We start from the raw sequence: 23987 nt of genomic DNA, 5'->3' as shown, positions 1-23987 counted from the left end.
CTCTGTAGAAAGTGGGAGGAATGATAGACAATAGTAGATGGCACTGCCATAGATGCTCTCTGGAGCCTTCCTGTAAAGTACAACTGTCCTGAGGACTAATATAATTCTATGTAATTGTTGCCAAATTAACCACAAGAACAAATAAAAATCCCAGGTCTCATTCTTAAACGTACTCCTTCTTCAAAAAAGGAGGGAGGCGGAACGAAATTAATAATTAAAAAAAAACCAACAAAAAAGAATGTGCAAACTGTTTTCTAAAACAGACATTGTAAGGAAGATATTACTTCTTAGTTCCTAGAATGTTAAACTAAATAGCTGGAAGTAACACCTTCTTTGAAGTCACTTTTGATAGTAGCAGAGCTGTAAATATGGTACAGGACTGCTGCATTCAAATATTTTGCTCTTACTTGCAAATCACTTATGCTGCTACATCAATGACTTTGAAGATCACTGTTTGGAAGGATTATATTGGGTGGAACTGGAATAAAAGTGGTCTGAAAACTGCACCAAACATATGTCTGTATTCTGTCAGCCTAATTTATTTTTGCATTGTTCTCTTGTATTGTACTTTCAAGGTATCTCAGATTGACACTAAAATACACATAAAATTTTGAAAAAAATTCTTTGGAGTGCTTTACACAGGATTGATTGTACTATAGTGCCAAAGATAAACTAATTTATCTTAAGCTTTATCACCTTCCTGGGGTTAAGTAGGTAGAGAATGGTGCTTTACTAACTTAAGCATGGGCCGGCATTGTTTTTTAAAGGTTTAGTAAAACAAAGTTTTAATAAAAGATACAAAGAAGTTTGCTCTCCCAGAGCTTTAACCTTTGAGTAACAAAGGTCATTGCTAATCACCTTGCTAATCCGTGTGGTAGCAGTTTCCTACCATGGCACTGTTCCAAAAAGTGATTTCTGTTCAGCATTTCACTCCAGGGCACCAGCCACTGTAGTGTAATCCATGAGGAGATTTATGGACCTCAGAGCGGGACTCCTCAAAAACCAATGTGTTAATCAGCGAGCCACTGAGTGAGCAAATGGGAAATGCTGAAGCTACAGAATTTCTCCTTTCTCTGGGATGTGAAAGCCTTACTCAGTACATCTTTGAAGATTTACACTTGTGACTTCTCCCCTGAAGGTCTCTTTGCTTTCAAAACACTGCTGGAAAGTTATTCAGAGTAGGGCTGGATCTAAATACAAGGTGAAAGAGGCTGTGCAGCCCTGCAGCATGAGACCCAGCTGTGAGCGCTCCGCTCTGGTGTGCTGATGGGCTCGGCTTCGCCCCTGTGAGAGAGTGCGATGTTGCTCTCAGCAGCCTGAGAGATGGAATCCCTTCTCTTCTCTGCCTGAAGAGATCTGCTTGCACGTGTCTAACCTTCGGAAAACTGCTCTGCCTGACAAGCTGCTGGTTTCATCTGCTCTTCTGTCATCCAACACATCCTTAAGCACGCCGCAAAAGGTGGAATAACTTTTACAGGGAGAATGGGAGAGTCTCAGCCACCACAGAAAGACCAGTGCTCTGCTAGAATATGGGATATGAAGAAAACTGAATCACTTCAAGAAGACAAAGGCATCGAATTTTTGTATTCCATAACTTCAGTTCTTGGGTTATAAGATGCTCAGCATTTCAGTCTAGACTGTAGGACGTAGGAGACTTATGCACCCTGAAGTAGGTCTTAGAAAAAGAAAAGAGGGAAAAAAAAGTAAAATAAAATCAAACACAAACCAGACAGATTCTTACTTGCACCGGCCACTGCTCCTTTGTCGGGAAGACGGGTACATCTTCCAGTCAAGTTTGAAAAAGCAGCACGAGCCCCAGTTGCCAGATTTGTGAATTGAACAGAGGTGTGGTTTACTGAATAAACTCTCAGCCATTAGGGCTAAGCAATATGCAGCGCTGCAGATCTTGAAAGAACCTGAATGTGAGATACGTTTTACCTTGATCTGCTCATGGTGTCAGCATTGACTGTTCCTGAGTGTGCTGAGAAGCAGGACTTTAAATGTTTGGAGAACTCCACCAAAGCAATCTCAGGCTTGTTTAGGTATCTCAGGAGTTGGGTAGCAGTAGAAGGAAGATAAGCTATATTTTGAAATAATGTAGCTAATCTGATTTAGACACCCTAGTTCTGTTTTTTCATTGAGTCCAAAGCTCAGACTCCATTTCTATCTTAAATGAGAGTACACTGTAATTGCATAAGTATGAGATATTCAGACAGTATAAGTGAAATAACATGTAAGAAATAGGCAGCTTTTTATCCAGCTGAAAAATTTAAAACTGATCATGAATACTTCCCTGATGAAATAGGAAAGGTTTTGCAGCTGTGCTGTTATGCCTGAGATAGCAATTTTCTGCATGTATTCTGAAAGTGATTACTATCTCAGTGATACTCCCAGCTGAGGGAAAAAAATGTTAGTAGAGGAAATTATGATGATGATGACAGTAGAGTTACCTCCAAATTCAACATGACATGGAGTTAGGGCAGGTACAAAGTAGGTAAGAGACATAAAGAATCCTAACATCTTTAACATTGTCCTCAGCTATTTGCAAGTAATGTAATCCACTTTTTAACAAGTGAGCAAGTACTTTGAATTTTACTGATGTTCTTTTCACTTGTACCATGTTAAATATGTCTGTGTGTTACTTAATGCGATATCCAGATTAATTATGTTGCTGATACAAGTTTGAAAAGTATATGAGAATTGTTTGAGTCTGTGTTCTTTAACAGGAAGGTGAGTCTCAGTAGACATTAAAGAGCTACAAAACCTATGGAATCTTGCTCTATAACTTAAAATAGTGTGCATGATGAGGAAGAAAGTTTTTGTCTGTACATCTGTCTCGCAATTCTAATGGAAGACACGTTTTGACTTACTGGGGTACATTTGTTCTGTGCTTGCTGCAAGTTGTCCCAGGGAAACTACACCTGACTTTCAACGCCGTGTAGTTCAGGCAGTGCCAGGACACTGCTTGGTCTTTCTCAGACTCTTCATTTTTCTGAAGTTAGATAATGGAAAACAAGATATGGAAGTGAAGTTACTGGCCCATCACATAGTAGTGAGCAATCTATCAACCAATCCATTTCAATTCATTAGGTATGTTTTACTGCTCTACACAGTAAACACTGAGGAAAACAGTATGCTGTTTCCCACACATGCACACTCCCACACATGTCACACGCTGACATTACATTTATAGTGACATTTGTTTGAAGTCTCACCCTTCAGTAAGATAATAAGCTAAAACCAACAATGTAGTTAAATTCAGGTAGGAACGAAGTTACGGTTGTAATCATATGTGTGCATGTGTGTGGCTATGTAAAACTCTGGTATGAGAAGGCTGTAAGACAGTATCAAATGCATTTGAAAATGAGATTATTTGCAGGAAAGAATGAAATTATCTTTCTCAAAAGAGCAAGCTGATAGATTCTAATGGTCCTTAACATGCCGTGCACGACAAACATTCAGCTTATCTTTCCAAGAACAATAAAATTTCATGTACTACTGCTCGACATAAGAATTATTTTTACATATCTCCATGCCACTGACTCTCTTGTAAGTTAATCTCATCTCTCATCAATTTTTCACCAGCTTCACTCTGATGTTGATAAAGGAGATGGTTCCATCAAATACATCTTGTCAGGCGAAGGGGCAAGTTCCATTTTCATTATTGATGAGAACACGGGGGATATTCATGCTACAAAGAGACTGGACCGAGAAGAGCAGGCCTACTACACGCTCCGAGCACAAGCACTAGATAGGCTGACTAATAAACCCGTGGAACCAGAATCTGAGTTCGTCATTAAGATTCAGGACATCAATGACAATGAGCCAAAATTTCTCGATGGTCCTTATACTGCTGGAGTTCCCGAGATGTCTCCTGTGGGTAAGTGCAAAATACACTGTTGATGTTGTGGGAAATTTGTTCCTATTGCCTTTTTAAAAATTTCATTATTTTTCACTGTTTCACACTAAGCTACTTAATTATCTATGAGGCACCTGCAACAGTTAGATATTTCAAGACTTAACTGGAAATAACACGCTAGATTAAGTATTTATCCTTTCAAAAATGTTGTGAAACTCAAATAGCTATGCAGGGATTCAGATAAACATTTTATGGTGTGTTTCTCATTCCAGTGCCCAGAGGCTTTGTTTTATAATTCTCATTAACAATAATAAGTTTCACACCTATGCTATGGTACTCAGAGGTGATAATATATCATTTTGTTCAGATAAAGTCCGTTCTTAACAAACTCCTAGTGCATAGCATAATTTTTTTTGGTAAGTGTTGCATATATCAGTAACAGTTTACTGTGCATCTTTTCTAATACTGAAATCCAGGTATCTGGGGAATAAATACCAGCAGCAGGGACTGGGGTACAACTTGAGGTATTTTCAACATTCCAGTGGAATCACAGAAGAATGGCTTTTACAGGCTTCAGACCCTCTCTTGGAAAATAAATGCTAATTTTTCCTGAGTTTGAATTAGAGAATCAATTTCAACATGAAATCCACTATCTCTTCATTTTAAAGAGATCAAATGCTCATCTGTTGTCAGGTGTCACTATTCCTTTGAAAGCTGCCTGATTCAGACCAGATAGAAGTTTGGCCTGGTCATTTTGGTAAATTTTACTCTAACTTGAAATTATAAATGCAAGTATGAATCTAAAAAAAGCAGAAGACCTTAATCTACTTGAGCAGAAATACATATATGAGAAGTCTTACTTTAGGTTAAGAAAGTTGTATGGTTATTGAAATTAGGATTTTCTTTGCTTGATTGATTTTAAACCATATTAAAATGTGGTACTCTTAGAGTAAGGCTGCCGATATAGAATTTGCTGTAGTTTCCTCAATACCATCTCCTGTGTTTTCAGACGTTAAACAATGTCTCTAAATTAGAGCTAGAGAGAGAAAAAGAATCTTCCCTGCCTAAGTGCCCTGTGGCACACATTAGTCAACATTGCTTTTGTATTTGAAACTCAATTTAGGAGCCAATAGGAGATAAGTAAAACATTGCTAGTGAGTTTTCTATTTATTTATTTTACTAAGCAGTGAGCATAGACAGTATTTCTCATTTGATACTTGGCACTTGTTCGTTGTTACTCGAGCACTATGTGGGTGGCTGAAGAGGCACTAGTAGACTTGGAAAGAAAGGTGGACACCACAGCTTTTGAGGCATATCAGGAAGGAGATGAAGTCATGATACATTACTGAGTACTTTTTACTGATTTGTTTTGGAAAAACAGAGATAATCTGATAATCTAAGACCGTAAAGCCCAAACATTCAGTACGTCAGAAAGATGCTATGTAAAAAATGTATCTTTTTTTTTAATTGCTCTTTTATTTTAGAATTAATTGAGCAGTAGCATGCAGCAATAATTAGATTTTTGCACCTTTGTCTTGTGTGCTGAAGAGCAATATCCCCACATTTCCCTTTTGCATGAGTTACCTCTGTCTTGTCCTGTACTGGCATGTTGACATATGGACAACTACTACAGATATATGAAGTTTACCTATACACACAAATCCATGCTTTTACGCTTCACCTATGCTTCATTTGTTCCAAAAATATATTTGGAACCAATCTGTGGGGAGTGCACAGCATGCAGTGGAGAACATAAGGACTATTTATCAAAATGAGCTGCTTTTGCATGTTTTGTTGAATCTTTACCTCACAAATGACTGAAAGAAATTTTCTCCCATGCTAACTGGAGCACCAAATATATCATAGAATCATAGAATGATTTGAGTTGGAAGGAACTTCAAAGATCATCTAGTTCCAACCCCCCTGCCATGGGCAGGGACACCCTCCACTACACCAGATTGCTCAAAGCCTCATCCAACCTGGCCTTGAACACTTCCAGGGATGGGGCCCCACAACTTCTCTGGGTTACCTGTTCCAGTGCCTCACCACCCTCAGAGCGAAGGATTTCTTCCTTATATCTAATCGAAATCTCCCCTCTTTCAGTTTAAATCCATTGCCCCTTGTCTTATCACTATATATGTTGCTTGTCTTATCACATATATTCTACTTAGGTGGAATATTGTGCAAAATTATTAACTGAGTCTCTTGCACTCTCTGGGATTTGTGTCAACTAAGGGCGATTTCATCTTCCTGAGATTCCTGAAACTGTACATTTTGAACATCTTCATGGTTTGTATCAAACAACTACTAAATGCTGCATTGCTACTGAATTAAGGAATACCATGAAATGCCTGTGTGGCCCTTGTCTTACATAGTCATATTGATTCAAAGTTTATTTCTATAAGACAATTTTTAATTAATCACCTAGAGCATTCATGAAATATTAAGGAGGAAAAAAGTATCTCTCTCCTATTTTGTTAAAATTATATCCATGACAAGGATTTTTAATGAAAGTGATCACAGGATTATAAACCCAAATTAACTATAAAGCTAGGAGAACTATAACCTTTAACCTAAAAAGTGGTTATGCAAGTATAATGATTCTGTATTTTATTTGACAAATATTTTAGGACATTATCTAAGGCTAATTGAAGTCAATCTTTTCTATTATTTGAAATGACTTCGGGTCAGGTTCAAATTATATTTGGGTCAGGCCCAATTATATTGATTATCCTGAATAGGGTAAATATCTTGATGGCTTGTAAATCTATTCATAGCAAAAACCTCAAAGATATGGCTTATCTGAAGATCATAGGGCTTTTTTTTTTTTAAGTATGTCTCTTACGTAAAAAATCTAACAGTTATATTTCAAACAAAAATATTGCAACTTACAATTAAAGGAGTGTTCAAAGAGTGTTCCTGTGATGTTGACCAAAAAAATAGTTGATGAGATACTGATCTATTTGGCTTATTGCCAAGGGAACTGGGGATACAAATTCCAATACCTAACATAGCTTTGGTTTTGTTTATAAACTTATCCTCTCTCCAAACATATCAAGAGCTTTGCTTGTTATCCAATTTAACAAATATCTTTCTTGCCACATTTATTATTTCTGATTGAGATGGGTAGAAACATTCGATTTTTATACCAAAGGGGAAAAAAAAAAAAAAGAAAAAAACCCTTTTTATCATGCTTAAATCTTTGGTGGAAGTGGGTAGTGTATTTTGAGAGTCTGAATGAAGGCAGAATGTCTCTCCCAATCACAAGTCCCTTCTGCTTCACCTTATCTGACCTCGCTGCTGGGCTGGGACCAGCCTTGGGCTTTGTCGCCAAGTGAAGGCAACCTAAGGAGGCTGTGGGAGGAGAGGGAGGAGGTGAAGAGGTGAAGAGGGTCGAAGCTACCTCCAGATGCTGTCTCCCCCACTTCACACCCCTGGAGTGAAGTGGAGCTTTTCCTGGAGAGGAAAGGCTGAGGAGGCATGGCTGTACCAGCTCGGGGTGGGGCCAGCAGCAAAAGCACAGAATTACCAGATGGTACGGAGCAGAACCAGGCTGGGCTGTTCCATGTAAGGACTAACCAGGTGTTATGGATAACTTGACAGTAAAGGTGTTTAACACTTCTAGTAGCAGCTGATATCATGTAGAAATGTGATGGCATCATGGAATTGTTTTGTGTATTACACATATTACATATCATTAACTGGTACCCGTCAATGCCTTTAATAACTGACTGCCTTTAAAGGTCTATTTTGAATTTGGTAATGTGGCCACAATTCAATTGATAAAGGTTCATGCAGTTTCAAAAACAAGCATTTGTTAAGCTCATCTAGCTTTAGAAACCAGTTTTCCCTTTAATGATTTCACCAATGTTAAAAACGAAGTCACACAAGTGTTTCTCATACAAACTCGTTTAAAAACTGGTAAAATACCACACAAGTTACTGGCAAGCTTTTTGAAAAGCTTTGTGCAGGTGTTTCTAAAACAACAAACTCAGATCCCTCTGAAGGATCTCCAACTCAAAAAAACCCTCAGCAACTAGTTTACCTTTATCTGACCCTATCACAGAAAATGTTGATCCCTGCAACATTTCAGAAACATTGCTGAGTGTTGACTTGGGTAAATTAAAGTACAAATAATGTTCTAAATTCAAGGTGCTCTCTGCAAAAACTTCACCCTTCCCTTTGCCCTAATATCAGAACTTAAAAAGACCAACTTCTCAGATTACTGTGATTCTATATTATCTACGAATATCTATTAAAGGTTAAGTTAAAAATGATAGCTTAAACATTCTGGAAAAAAACAAGAATCTGTGCCAGCCACACAAAATTCAATGTGTTATTAGCTAGTATCAACAAAGAAATATGTGGAGCACCCTTTGATTAGCAGCATGGATTTTCTCTCAGTATTTGCTGCAATTGCTAAAAAAGTTTATTAAGTTGCTACATGTAGAATTCTTTTTAATAGACTGATGTGCAAGCTTTGTTACAAAGACATAACTGTAGGGAAAAATAATTGTAGAGGAATTAATATCTGAGAGGAAAAGACACTTTTCAATAAATCACCTTTATTTATTTTTTTTGACCCATATCAGATACACAACTGTAAATATTTTAAATATTTAAAATAAATATTTTAAAAAATATTTAAAGTTCCAGTTGTGAAGCTACAAGTCACTAGTGAAAGTTTGGGGTAGGGTTAGTGTTCTGTCTACACCTGCAGTCTAGGGCTCTGAACAATTCTGCCATAAACAAATTTACTGGGACACTCATTTTGCTGGATAGAGTGAAGGTGTAATGCCATTTGTCGACTGTCCCACGTTACCTGTAAGTCTAGTCTTGGATGCATGTATGATAGCTGACTGTGTGTGCCATGATGTAGCGGAAAGTGTTCAGGAATAAAAGGAAGACTTAAATTCAGTGCAGGAACAAAAACTCTCCTTTTGTAAGATGATGTAATTGGAACTATGATGCAACTACCCATTTTTCCTCAACCTATAGATTTATTGATGATCCATGAGTATCTATAGAGCTTTATTTGTTACATTTTTTTTTAAAGGAAAATAAGAATATGAATTTGACACCAGTCCATTGCAAGAAAAAGTAGGTCAGCTCTGTGTTGCAATGATCTCTGAAGGAATACCTGTTCTTCAAGAGCAATCTGCTTCCTCTGGGAAAATCTCTGGAAATCTTCACATACTGATCTTTCTGTGCATTATGTTTCCTTGGAACTGATTTCCTAAATGTAGGACTTTTCACATAGTTAGCATACCTTATGTTAGCTTGCATATTCTTTTTTAAAAATACGTTGTACAGAAGTCTCCTTCTCGGCATGGAACTTCTGGAAGCTCAAAGTTTTTGTGTGCAACTGGTAAAGAAATAATGGCAGTAGCAGTTTTTCTTAAAGATCTTTCGCCCATAATGTTTGGGAGAAGTTGATTAGCACAAAGGTACTAGAAAAGTGTCACTATTTTTTCGTTGCAGATTACACTCAAGTAGGATGAGTGAAGAAAGTTTTGATGTTAGAATTTCTACCTAAATTTTTTTTTCTAAAGGATCTATGCATCAGAATGGGCAAATCTTCATTTTAGGAGAGAGCCAATTAGATTCAGATACTGGCTTTATTCATCTCATGGAATATAGAGAGTTTGTTTGCAACATCAATAGATTTTTGCAGCAAACAAGTACTTTTAAGCTTGCATGATTTTCAAAATGTCTGTGTTGAGGTTGCAGAGCCTGTGATTTCTTTGATCTTTTATCGGTCTGGAGTCCTTGAAAGCAACAAGGGCAAGGAGCAAAGACGTAACTGTCTGTGAGGTCTATAAGCACTTTTGCCAATATTTACAGACATTGTAAGCTTCATTGGCAGGGTTTAGGGACTTTGTAAATGTCGTAAGCCTGGCTTTCACAAAGAACACAGGATGTCAAATAGTCATTATGATACCCATGTACTCAAAAGCTGGAGAGACTCTGGCAAGTTTAAAATAGCTCCCTGTATGAAATTACATTACAGAGTAATCTGTAAAATCAGTTTGACATACTGAATCAAAGCTCTTAGTTACTGGTGAACAGAAAATTGATGTATTTTAAGTCCCATAACTGATAAATGACTTGATGGATTAACTACCAATTTTCTTTTTAAACTTTCCATCTACTTAATAGTTACATGTGAAATTTCAGGTTGAGAATAACCTTTTCCGTGCCCATAAGTATTAGACAGTCCTCAAGAGAGAAAAATTGCATTTAAAATAGAATTGCAATCATAATACTTTGTCATGGATACTTCAGGAAGAGAGAACAGGAATGTGGGTTAGCTAGGCCATAACTTAAGTGAATAAAGTTATTTTATGAATCATAATTTCTGGTCAGAATTCATTCAAGCAGGTCCCATCCTCTGTAATTGGTACCATTTTGTGGAGAGCTGTGCTTAATCCTCTTTCTCCAAACTTTCAGCCTGGTCCCAAGACCCATTATGGTCCTGTCCTTAACTGAGAATTGAAAAGCTGAGTAAAATGGATGGGGGATGTACTCTATCAAACATGAAGAATTTCAGAACTTTCTCCCATCCATTTCTGAAGAAGTCTGAATAAAACTGACCAGAATACAATTTATGTTAAGTTCACTCTGGACACTTGCTATTGCAGGTTGTTCTTAAAGAATGATTTCTAGACTTGCTGCTCTTATTTTCACATGTCAAAAATGTGTTTATTTGGAAAATGAACACTCTCTTTAACAAATGCCTTTCTCTAATCTGTGTCTAAATCCAGTTTATGAAGGAATCTGATCCTCTGTTGAAGACCTTTGCTGGGCATCTGCCAAATTCTTACAATATTAATTTGCAACCTTACCTCCAAATGGTTCCCTGGGCTGTTGAATGGAAGGTCTTGATGTTCCAGAAAATCTGCCAGTGAGAAAAAATAATTCTTTCTGGCTATCAAAGGGTGGTGACCATGGCCAAGGCCCTGACTCCCAAGTTTTGTTTTATTCTGCGCTCAGCATACATCATGGAAGCTGTTGTACAGAACAAAACAAATGGGAACTGATGTGGGGAACATAACGAATAGGAGCTGGATGCAGCATGAGATCCTCACAAAATGTACCTTTCTTGTTAACCAGTTAGACATTTTGCTTTCTTATTCCTTTCAACAGAGACATTACTTTTGTCTGAGCTGAAACATAAACTCTTCGTCTATCTCTTATAAATAATTTTATAGGCTAAAATTAATGTTTTATGCATGCATGTGTAGAATTATCAGAATATATAATACTTATATATGTATGCATATTTGAATCTCTAACCACTCATTACAATTTTAGCATGCAGACTTCAAAGGGAAACTATTACTGTATTTCATACTTCAGCATAAGTCAGGCATCACCATCATGTAAGAAATATTGTTCACATACCCTCCACCAGCTAAAGACAGATAGAGAAGGCTACAGAATGAGATGATTTTTATTGCTGTGAGTCAAAGAGTGAGAATATTTGGGAAGACAGAACTCTGTAATAGCTGATTCTTCTGGTTTACAAAGACGACCTTATACTCTAAGCTGAATGTGCATGGGAATGATGAAGAGTTGTAAAAAAGCCACCTCACATTGTTCCAGACATATATTGGTACAGCACATTGAATAAGTGTAGTACAATAGTAAGTTTATGTACAATAGTCCCTTAAACATTTTGCAGGCACCTCTGTGGTTCAAGTGACAGCCACTGATGCAGATGATCCTACTTACGGCAACAGTGCTCGAGTGGTTTACAGCATATTGCAAGGACAACCTTACTTTTCTGTGGAGCCAAAAACAGGTAACTTTCCATAAACTCTGTGCAATAATCTGAGAAAAAAAGAAAATGTGCAGTAAAACTTGCTAGGAACTTACTAATGTGGTCTCTTTGTTGATTGAATACATTCGGATTTTGTTGATGTTTTAACCTTCTATTCTTCAGAATAGATTATGAATACCACACATCTGAGCTATGTGATAAGCAGACATTGCTGGAATGGGAATTTTTATCTTCTTGTCAATCTACCAGCTCCCTCATCTGTTGCTTCTTGCCATCTTTCTGATCAATGACAATTTCTAGATGCTGTGAACAAGTTTTTTGCGGATGTTTGTTTTAGAAATATCTATGTGTCGCATAGCCAGATTTCCTTACAGATTTACAGCATGATCAGCTCTCCATTCTACTTTTTAAACTGTAGTTTTGTTGTGGGAAGTGTATGTTTTCTGTATTAGTTTGAAAAAGAAAGTACTGTGCTTCCTATCCTTATCTAATATACATTTGCTGCCACTTTCAAAACAAATTGCTAGTGGAACATTTTGTATTATTTTCATGAAATTTTGTGAACATTTTAAGCCACAACAAGATGCAACCTTTAATCCTCTGTGAGTTTAATAAATATTACCCATTCTACTGTATCATGTCATAGAGAGAAAAAATAGATTCTCGCTTTGCTCAGTTCAGTTTATTGCCTGAGCCTTCACTTACACCAACATGAAGAAGAGTTACAATCTTCATTTCAGAGATGGACAAATTGAGACAAAAGAGAAACGAACACTTTACCCTATTTGTCATAAATAATCTGTGATGTGAATCAGACTTGAATCCCAATGCTGTGACCAAAAGATCACACTCTATTTAACAACATCTAAATTTACAGAAATAAGTACTATAATTATCTTCATATTGCAACAGGTGCATCTTCAGCAGGATATATAGCACTATCTTTCACCCTGCAACGAGTATAATCTATAATTATTTTCTCTCTTTCTCTCTCTCCATGTATATGTATGTACAATGTATATTGTCATAACGACTGCAGGCTGCCCTTGAACGATAATATAGCAGTTTCTACTAAATTAAAATCTTTAAAGTTTCAGACTGAAATGTTTGCATACATTTGCACTTTGATGTGATTCTCAAATTTCATGTGTACATGCTAATTAGCTTCCACATGATTGGTTAACATTGCCTGGCAATTTAACTATGATAGAAAAACAAGCAGGCCAGAAAAAGCAATGTAGAAACAATAACATTATGAAATTGTATATTGTATTTTAACATGTCTTGTAAAATGGATGAAATAGTGCCAGACAGACTGTTTGTGAAATAAATGTTTCAACCCAGAGATGATTAATGGCAAGTCCTGCATTCTTAAGGGAAGAAAGAAATAAAACTCTAACTAAACATTCAACAAATACCAGATGAAGAGATATGTGTCCCAATGTGCCTCTCCTTTATTTAGTTTGTTTATGTTTCCTTTGCTGCTGACACTAAGTGCTGGTGGAGTAAACGGCTGCCTCTCTGGAAATCAGTTAGCTGCTGTACTGTGTGCTGAGCATGAAATATTCATAAAGTCATCACGTTTTGAGAAGGCATATTTATTTCCTGATCTGTATCAACAGAACTGAAATAATGAAACATGGAACTTTCTTCTGGTTTTCATTTCAAATCAATTAATTAAAAATTGTATGCAGATCATCAAATGAATGTAACAAAAACTACTTCAGATATTACAGTATTTACATTAATAAATCAAAAATCTCTTAATTATACTAATGTTTTAGAAGTGAGTATTGTTAAAGCAAATATATGGCAAAATAAGGTGATTTCATATATATGCAGAGTGTGGCGTGATATCAATATTAGTAAGAGTTAATGTGGTGAGTGACATTACAAGAGTAATGTGTTCAAGAGATTGTGAAACAAATCTTGACCTTGAAATCTTAACAATGAATGCAGAATATTCTATTCTTCCTAGCTCTAAACCAGTGGGAAATTAAACACAGAAGATGACATCTTCCAGGGAAGGGAGTTTTACTTAAGACACTATGAAGTCTATAGTTCAGGGAGAAGATCAAAGGAAAACACAGTCATACATAGCACCACCCAGAGAATCTAGTACTAAATAAAACTTGGTGGGTTTTGGTGACTACTTAAAATAAACTTGTAGGATGTCAGTTCAGCTCCTAGTCAAAAACTGTGATATTAGTGTTGAAATTAAATCATTCCTCTCTTGTTGCAATCATTTATCTGCTACTACTTTTCAAAGGTAAACTCAGCTTTCATGGTACTGTATTTGCTTGAGCAACCATTGACACATCTTGTCTTACTGCAGGTGTTATCAAGACTGCCCTTCCAAATATGGATAGAGAAGCCAAGGACCAATACCTACTAGTTATTCAAGCGAAGGACATGGTTGGGCAGAATGGTGGATTATCAGGGACTACATCTGTAACTGTCACCCTGACTGATGTTAACGACAACCCACCTCGCTTTCCACGACGTAGGTTACTTTGTCAAAATCTGACTTGTAATATTATTTCTAAACATTGTTATTTTCTTTACACGTCATGCTATTTCTAAACAAAGAGTGAAAGCGCTCAGCTTCCATGTTAAGTACTTTGAGAATCACTGACAGCAATATATATTATTATAATTAATAATAATATTAATATTATTACTTTAGAAGAATCTTTTTTCGTTGCCTAATATGTTTCAGATCAGTTGAAATGAAGTGTTATACAGCAGGTGCATTTATTAATGTATTTTACTTCCTCTCTATGAATAAAAAGACAAAAAAAGATAACACCTTAATAGATATTTAGCTCTTGTCTGTCAGACTTCAGGGTGCATAGTTCTTTACCTTGAATCTTAATCCTTCATATTCCTTCGGCACTTTAGCAGGATTTCTCTTGAGCGTACAGTGTTTCCTCAGGAGTTATAAGAGCTGGAAAGTCATCTTTCTTCCATTTGCTTATTTTGACCTAAGTGGCTCTCATCCTAACTAAAGAAAGGAGTACACAGTTGTACACTCAAACCTGGAGAGCTCAGTTTATTAATAACATTGTCTGGTGTACTTTTTTCTTAAAAAAATTTTTAAAAAAAGTCCTTGCTAAGTAGAAGTAAAATAATGTGAAGAATATATTCGTGTCCACTCCAGCCTCACCTCCAATGATATAAAAAATAGATCTGTACATAATAGATCTCCTATTTTTTCAAGCCACCAATGGCTTGGAATAATAGAATAACTGAAGATATTGTTGAAGGTGAGAGTGTTATTGGCTACAGACTGCAATCAGATACCCTTTTGACAGTATATATATCATTTTCTTCTTGAACAAAAAAGCTGAAATTTTCAAGAATACAGATGGTGTACTTACTGTTAAAGAAATTAATATATATCAGTTTCTAGTCATATTCAGATTACAAACTGCCTAATCAAGACACATAGCTGTAGAAGAATAAAAGTTTATATTGATATTATTTGACTCTTTTTTTCCTCCTATGTGGAAAACAGAGTAAAATATTTTCTGTAGCAGGTGTTCACCTCATAATTTGCACTTGAATTTTGAATTATATTTTTGAATTATATTTTTGCATCTTTGCCTTATACTTCTCTCGTCGTAGGAAGAAATTATGTCCGTAGTACTTAAAGCAGAGTCCATCAGAAGGAAAAGGTAGCAAAAAAAGGCAATTCTGTTTTAAACTCAATACATTCTGGTAGCCTGAGTAAATATTGAAGTGCATGATTTAAAGGAAAGTACATTTTAAGAAGGTTAAATTTTTTTTTATCCTACGAAATTAATTAAATTTTTAAATTTCACAGGATCTTATCAATATAATGTCCCAGAGTCTTTGCCAGTGGCTTCTGTGGTGGCCAGAATAAAAGCTGCAGATGCAGATGTGGGACCTAATGCTGAAATGGAGTATAAGATTGTGGACGGTGATGGTTTGGGAGTATTCAAAATTTCTGTTGACAAAGACACCCAAGAGGGAATCATAACAATTCAGAAGGTAAGTCTGATTTTTGTCACTGATTTTGTTTGGACCTGTGCAAGATGAGAGCAGCTAATGATAGTATGAGCTTTTGTTTCTAACAGTTTTATATGCTGCAGAAGTTTCCGTTTTGACTTCTCTGTGTGTGTGTGTGTGTGTGTGTGTGTGTGATTTTGAGCTTTTTAATGACTTACACTGAAAATTCTTGTGGGTTTTTTTGGCAATAGCTGTATTATTTTGATGAGTTTTTCTTGAACCTCCTGCACATACAAGTTTGGATGAGAATTTAAGCTTTAGTCTCATTTGTCATTGCATTAAAGAGAAAATGTGAAAATATATCTACAGTAAAAATGCAAGCTTCAAATATAAAATGGATCCCAAATGTAATTTATTAAAGAACTATCTAATTGTGTTTGGGTGATGTTGTTTTATTTAACATTATTTAAGTAAAGTTAAAATTAGGTATCAGTAAGAACGGTTGTTTTACATGATAATATACTATTAAAAATATTATTTAAAAAATGGAAATATGCAAAACTTTTTCTTCTTAGATTTCTATTTGTACAGTTGGAAAACTAATTTTAAAATTGAAAAATCATGTTTATTTAAAATATTAAAACTCAACATTCTTATCTTGCTGCAACAGATTTTAAAGAATATCCTTTTACAAAATAAAATTGTACTGAAATTTTGTCGTGGTTTTAGGCTGATCCAGCAACTAAAACTCACACAGTCTCTCCTTCTCCAGTAAAGTAGAGAGGAGAGAAAAAAAAAACAAAGGGACTGAGGGTTGAGACAAGAACACAGGGAGCACCCACCAACCATGGTCTTGGGCAAAACAGACAGGGCTTTTCTCAAAGCAAAACAGTTTATTAATGATTACTTAGAAGGACAAAGGGAAACAAAAAAAAATGATTACTTGAGAGGACAGAAAGAAACAAAACCAGATCTTAAAACTGACACCTTCCCCCCTGCTTTGCTTTTCCTCCCGGCTCTACCTCCTCCCCCCAGCAGCACAGGGGGCAGGGACTGGGGGAGTGCAGGTCAGTTCATTCCATGCTGTTACTGCTGCTTCTTTCTTAAAGGAGAAGGAGTCCTTACACCCTTTTCCCCTGCTCCAATGGATCCCCTACCCACGAGGAAAAATCCACAAACTTCTCCAGCGTGAGTCCAGCCCACTGGAAACAATCCTTCCCCACAGATTGCTCCGGTGTGGGCTTTACCACAGTCTCGGGTACTTAGGGAGCTGTAGCCACTCGCTCCGGCGTGGGTCGTCACGCAGACTCCAGATGCCTCTCTGCCTTGTCGTGCACCCCAACACGACCATCCTCAGGCTCAGGCATCTTCTCCCCACGGGCTGCGAGTGGGTCTCTGCTCCACCGAGGCCGTCCTGGTTGCAGGGGGGCCGCCTGCCATCTCACCATCAGCCGCAGGGGAAACTCGGCTCCGGCACACCTCCTCCTGCTCCATCCTCACTGACCTGGTGTCAATACGGCTGTTTCTCTCAGATCTCAGTCCTCTCCAGGTGAACTCAGCCCAGTGGGCACCCCGGGAGTGGGGTGCCCCCGAGTTCCCCAGCTGGCTCCGCCGCCACCATTCTCCGTGGGCGGCGCCGGCCCGACGCAGGCAGCTGCCCGGCCAGGAGCCAGGGAGCGGGGGCAGTGCCCTCCTCCCTTCTCTCCTCGGTCCTGGGCAAAGCACCTTTTCCGGTCCCTTTGTCCTGACTTAAATAGGGCAATTCGCAGAGGCGCCCTATTGGCTCAACCCCGAGGGAGATGGCAGTCTGATCTGGTGGCCAGAACTAAGCCTAACCCGGTTCCAAAACCGGGGAGGTCGCAGGGAGAAAAATCCCTCTCCTGCCACCAGAACCACCCCCCCCTCCACATCAAACCATGACAAATATTTTGCAAGAAAATTTAAATTTTGAGGAAAACAGGAAAAAGACTCAATGCCTTAGACAGAAGTATCTTTCCTCATATAATTTTGTACTCTTAATGTGTGAATGTTTGGCAATGACAATATTGAATCTATGGCTCTAACTCTGCTAAGCACTTTAATACACCCTAAAATGTGAGACTGACTTGGCATTTTAGAATATGTGTAAGTATGTTCCTGAACAAGGATGTATGTTTGTAGTTAATGTGATTCCGTAGCAAGTTTTTCTTCCCTATATACTCTTTAACCTCTGTGAAGTTTACCTACCAGTTGTGAGTGGTTTTTGGGTTTGAGGTGTTTTTTCCTTCTCTGGTGCATCAGTTCCTTTCTGAAGCAATATAAAACTTCAGTAATGTTTCTCCTTTGAAAGAAGTTAATACTGCATGATGTTGCAAAGCAATGGGCTAATTCTCTGATACCCCAAGAACCTGCTGAGAGCTGGTAAGCATCCCTAGATGTCCCAGCAAATGGAGGATGTTCAGCACTCTTGAAAGATCAGACTCTAATATATGTGATGTGAATCACCTTTTTTTTCAAGACAAAAACATCCATCTTAGGCTTCTTGAAAACTGTGCTAATTTCTGCTTAGCACATTTGAAATACAAGTGATGAAAAGTTAGTTGTCTCTTTGTTCAACAGCTAAATGCAGTGTGGCTCCTTCGGTTTGCTCATTTAAGGTTTTCAAGTAAAGATCTGGAAAAAATATGCCTATCTTGGAGAGCATTTATCAGTGCCACAGTGAGCAACATTGAATCAGTCGGGAGCTTCAACGATCTATTTTGGGAACTGATGAGTTCATTTTAATTTTTAGTATCCTCTTGTAGTCACGGTGTTTGTTCCTGGAATGTCCTGATTTCAATGTCGTACAGTGGACCAAATAATTGTAATTTATTATTTCTATAATCATTTTATCTAGGGAGCTGAGATGGACTTTTCAGTACTGAACATTTATCCTGAGAAGTGCTCTATGAAATAGCTATTAGACACCATTAAAAAGGTTACAAAATTTTGACCTGATGAAATGCTCCAATTTGCTAATCATTTTTAACCTAGATGCAGCTGTATTTTGACACAAAAATTCAGACTTCTTACTCTGCGGCGTAGGATTTTTTGTCTCATTTTCCTACTAACGTTGACTTACTCTACTCTGCCATACCCAAAAGTGAGTCCGCATGCTGAGGGGCACCTCCCAAACCTCTGTATGCCCTTAGCTCTTCAGTTGGACTCCAGGGAACCTGGTGCTTTGCCTAAAGCTGAGAAATCCTCCCTGCCAACCTTGCAGAGAACGTTGGCTAGGAGGGAAGAAAGTAAGTGAAGAGCTCAAGCCTGATGGTTAACAGGCAACTGCACCTTGTTCTTCTCTGGAGAACAATTGTGTAGAAGACCATTAATGACAGTGTGTGCAGGTTAAATGGGCTTCGGCCATCAAGCCTTACCTGCCAGACCACTATGGAATCTGGCAGAGGTTATCCCTGCATGATATTGTGTGCTTGTTAGTAAGGAATCAGGGAAGAAATTAAGTCTGTATCCCAGTCTGCCTAAACATTTTACTATCTGGTACGTGATGTTCTGTACACCTCTGAGTGCAATTAGCTCTCTCCTTTTCATGCCCCTGAAACCAGCTGAGGCATTGAGAAACAGCTCAGCCTCCAAACACATGCCCATCATTTTAAACTCCTGTGTATTTATATGCTCAGATGACATGTCTGTGTACACATAAAGCAGTAAAATGCCAAGGCAAAGACTTCTGAAAAGGCACGCTCTGGTTTAAATGCAAATACATGCTTTAGCTTTGCATACTTTTACTGCAATTGTACATACAAATCAGCAGGCTAGGCATGAAAATCACTGCCAGTATCTCTGAGCAGCTGAAGTCCTCATTCATTTTTGTACTGGGTGTTGTGGAGAAAATTTGACACCTGGTTATTGGATTTCCACACACAAACTGAAGATTTTACATTCTCTTTTTAGAAGGACAACCGTTTTGAGACAATTTGAAAAGTTGACTTCCTCACTAAAAACTCAGACTTTTTTTAAGACGAGGAGCATCAAGTGAAAAAAAACCAACAGTATTTCTTAAAAAAAAAAAAAAATTAAGAGAAGTGAGATTTAAGAATTCAATGGACAAAGCAGGATTTTATATGCTCCAAGTGGATGGAATATGAAAGAGAATGCTGAGTGATCAGCAAAAATTACAAATAAATTATTTATATATATAAATTCAGAAAAATGAACTCTTTTTAAAAAGAGAGATACCAAGTATCATGATCTTAGAAAGAGAACAATATTACATGGTTAGATATTTCACAAGATTACTTGTGTATAATGTAATCTACTTGACTAACACATATGTTTATTTGAAAGGTAGTAAAATTGGTGAATGAGGTTTTGGTGTGTTTAATTTTTGAGTTGGTTGTTTTTTTTTCCATGCACATTTGTACACATTTCTCCTCTGCACCCTATGACACTTCAAAATATCAAAAGTCAGCAGAAAAAAATAATCTTGGTTTTATTGTAACAGTGATATTCTTCAAAATATGGAGTGTATTCTTCCCTCATTTATATCTCTTCTGCATTGCTAAATCCAGATCTCTCTTTGGCTTGCAGAGGGTTTATTAAGGATGGACTTTTCTCGGAACACTTTGAAAACAGTGCTATTTGTCAAACAGTAGTAGTAGTTCTGCTCATAGTTTTTATAGCCATGTCAGGACTGAGGATTACATGTTCCCGAACATGCTTGTACTATTGCTGCTTAATGCCTAATATCATTGTACACTGACAACTAGACTAAATCTCAGTTCAAGGTAGCATTTTGACAATAGACTGGTACTCTCACTATAATAACTCCATTGACCACACGAAAGCAGATAAAGGAGGAATACTTTCTCTGTGTTTTCATCTACTTGGACTTTATCTCTCCAAATATAAAGAGTAAGATTGTACTGCCTTATGCAGCACAACTAAGGAGCATGTTTGCTGTACCACTGTGCGATATTTGCTGCTAAGTGGCTTTTCACATACATACGTTACCTTATTTTCTTTCATCCTGATTAGGATGTTGGAATTGGGATTAAATGGCTAAAATGTGAAGTTCATGTATTTCAGCAAGTTGCTTGAGTTCATTCTAGACAAAAAAACCACAACTTTTTCAAAATATTCTTTTGGACAAGGACTAACTTTTGTTCATGAATTTATGGCTTAAATAATAACAAGAGGTTAAGTCTGGGTAGAATTGATTTTTTTTTTTGTGAGATCAGTGAAGCTAGAATTTAATCTTATGACAGGAGCTAGTAAAAGCACTATTGAACCATTTACTTGGTTATTGGCACTAAAAAATAAAGTCTACCTCTTCTGCAATACATTAACTGAATCCATTGACTGAATTTATATGCAAAAATTTATCCAGCATTGGCTCTAGGACAGTATATAAAAGTACGTAAGTTGTTTTTAGGATACCATGCTCTGTTCCCAACCTGCAATGGGATATGAAAAATTCTAGAAGACAAACTTTTATTTTCCAGAAGCTGATATAAACAACAAGCGAATGGGATCCATAAGCACAGTTCAGAGCAGTACTCTCACCTTACAGGAGGGGTAGGAAAGTGATGGGAAAACTAGTGAGGGTCTTTTCCTATAACCTGCTGTGTTCATACAATTTGCTGCCTAGTAGTTTCAAGTCACTGTGGAAACCTTCCCAGTTTATTATTTTCCCACTTTCTTTTTTATTAAACAATAATAAAAAATAAATGAAAAGTTCTTGCTTGTCGAATGAAACAGAAGAAAGCTCTTCCTTTATTTTTATCCTGTACAGAGCAATCTAAAGATACCCCCTACCCAAAATTTGTGCTGGAGTTCTGATGTTGCAAATAATGGGAGAGTTTGGCTATTCTCCACCCCATAGGCACTCTCTGTAGTGAATTCCAAAGTAAAGCTAAATTAGATGTGTAAGTTACTTTTAAGCAGGATTTAGGAAAACATCTATCTTAGGTGAGCTATTATAAATATCTTGTACTGTTTTTGAAAAGGAATTGGTCATTTGTATTTCTTAGAAATATTTGAGAATTTTATCCTGGTTCACACTGTGACTCAGTTCTCCATCTGCAGAATAAAATCAATTCCTTCTTGTGGTTTTATTTGTAGCTTACATTCTGCTATCAATGCCCTATTAGTAAGGACTCAGATCATTTGCATAGCTACATTTCACAGTGGTGAGGGTGTTTGGAAGAAAAGTGTAATTTTACTGAATATATTGAAGTTTTAAAAAATGCGTTGGATTTGTCTATGCAGTAGCAACCTTGGAACTGAAGAAATGTTTATGGAAGTGAATGATGATTCAGTCATTTAATACAACACATTCTGAAGTGTCCATGCAAACCTACATGTGTACAATAGCAAAGTGAATTCGTGTTGACAGTTCACAGAATCCTGATTGTAATACATATGAATGTAATCTTGGCTTCACTTTCTAAGCAAAATGCGTGCACAAGACAATGTTGTTTGTAGCTTCCAAAGTACTACTCCTAAAAATAGTGTGCTGAAAAAGGCGTTATGTAAGGACAGATCTCACTTTATTCACAAAGTTGCAGGATATAGTTAGACTTCAGTAATAATAATAGCTTAGCTACAAAACATCTTAAGATAAAAACCTGATAGATGATCTGTATCAACCTACACCTTTATCAAATACTTGGTGCTTAAAGTAATAGTGGTAATTTAATAATAAAAAAGACTGCAAGGTATATTTTTATTATTTGTATCATATGTGACTTTTTGGAAGGTTACGAGATTTGATTCAAGCCATTTTGAAGTCTGTGGAGAGATTTTAGTGGATATAAGTGAAAAAAAAACAAACCTGAAGACTCCGTAGAGAGAGGGTTGTTGTGTCTTACTGTAGCAAGTGACAAGCATTAAGATTTCCCATGGTATAGTTCTTGCTCACTTTGCCTTCATTTCTCCGCTAATATACAGCCCTACCACCAATATCACCAACCAATTTGAATGTTAGAGGGGAAAAATGTGAAAATAGTCTTACAAAGTACTTTCGCATAGAAATTGACGGCTAAGAGATTATTTTAAAACCTGAGTACATTCTAAGAGTAATACTGACAATTATAAAAATAGGGGTTTATGTGTAAGCTTTTGAGTGAAAAGCTGTCTTTCTATTACTGTTAAGATTTAACTTTTTATTTCAGCTAGAAAATTTTCTTTCAATTCTGTATCAGAGTTTACAATGTAAGAACTTGAGGCTTCCATGGTTCCTTTGAGAGATAATGTGCATTTGTTTGATGTACTGCAGTTTTCAATATAAAACCTCAACTGGTCTTAAAAATGGAATTTTCATCTCTGAAAAGCACATTATAACAAAGCTACCATACAATAAAAAATGAACATTACAAAAATGGGCTTCCTGTGAATGATAACTTCATGTCCAGCCTCTGTAATATAGATGACTTGCTTTGTCATTTCCTTCCGACAGGATAAAATTCTCACCCCTTAAAAGAATTAAAAAAAAAAAAAAGAAAGGAAGGAAGTCCCGCAAAACCCCAAATGAGAGAAAGATTAATGGATCCTGCACAGGATCTAATCAGATAACACTAATGCACAGATATTAATGAAGCTGTCAAGCTCTATTCACTATACTGAAGGACTGAAGTATACGTTGTCCATTTAACCTTCAGCACTGATGTAGTGATTTGTAGTCTGTTGACTTGGTGTTCCGTTATTAGAATCATGTGCTTTGGTTATATCAGGAAATAATGAAGGCACGATCCAAAGGCCAGTCAAATAATTCTCTCTGTGTAATAGATATCAGTGATAATTAGATAAGGAGAAAGAAAAAAAGGAAATCTTTTCAGTTCACTCTTTCAGTCTTTCATTAATGTATGTAGTGTGTAATGTCTTCATTATGTTATCTACGAATTGTTGAAACATTTCCACCTTGTCAAGAACTCTTGCATGCTAATCGTATCTTAAAGGTTTGTTTGTTTTCCCAGATTACATTCTTTCTCAAAACTTGGTACCTGTATATTCACCATAGGATGTGAGGATTTGTATCTTACAGGAACAGACTGAGAATGACTGTAGCTTTTGTAGACATTGCCACACCCTACAGGAGATGGACTCTGCCACAAAGAACTAAAATAAAACGATATTATTGTCCCTGTATAACACAATGCCATTTGATGTTGTGAAACCCCTTTTGCTCATCCATCCTTCCCCTCTTCTAAACATCAACTGCTCCCAACTGCATATGTACATACATTAGAGTAGTTATTTATTTATTTTTCATTAACAAGGACCGTTATAGCTTTTGAAAATTATCAGCAGCATTGGGTACCAGAAGATATCTGAGGGAATCCTAGGGCAGGATTCATGTTGCTGAAAGTAGATGTTTACTTCTTCCAGTTATTAAGA

At 36.9% G+C, this 23987-nt stretch overlaps 1 protein-coding gene across 2 annotated transcripts in view; it reads left to right on the top strand.

The window, feature by feature from the left end:
• LOC104383953 (cadherin-7) overlaps positions 1-23987 on the top strand; it is a 77336-nt gene that overhangs the window by 26788 nt on the left and 26561 nt on the right. For both annotated transcript variants that reach the window (XM_086609181.1, XM_086609183.1), the window contains exons 2-5: positions 3586-3880; positions 11544-11663; positions 13978-14145; positions 15469-15656. In XM_086609181.1, the coding sequence (XP_086465307.1) occupies positions 3586-3880; positions 11544-11663; positions 13978-14145; positions 15469-15656 (771 nt within the window). The remainder of the gene's footprint in view (positions 1-3585; positions 3881-11543; positions 11664-13977; positions 14146-15468; positions 15657-23987) is intronic.

This window comes from Tauraco erythrolophus, chromosome 3, assembly GCF_009769465.1.
Source record: "Tauraco erythrolophus isolate bTauEry1 chromosome 3, bTauEry1.pri, whole genome shotgun sequence".
Classification (NCBI taxonomy): domain Eukaryota; kingdom Metazoa; phylum Chordata; class Aves; order Musophagiformes; family Musophagidae; genus Tauraco; species Tauraco erythrolophus.
The sequence above is the reverse complement of the archived record's forward strand: the minus strand, read 5'-3'. Positions and strand labels throughout refer to the sequence as shown.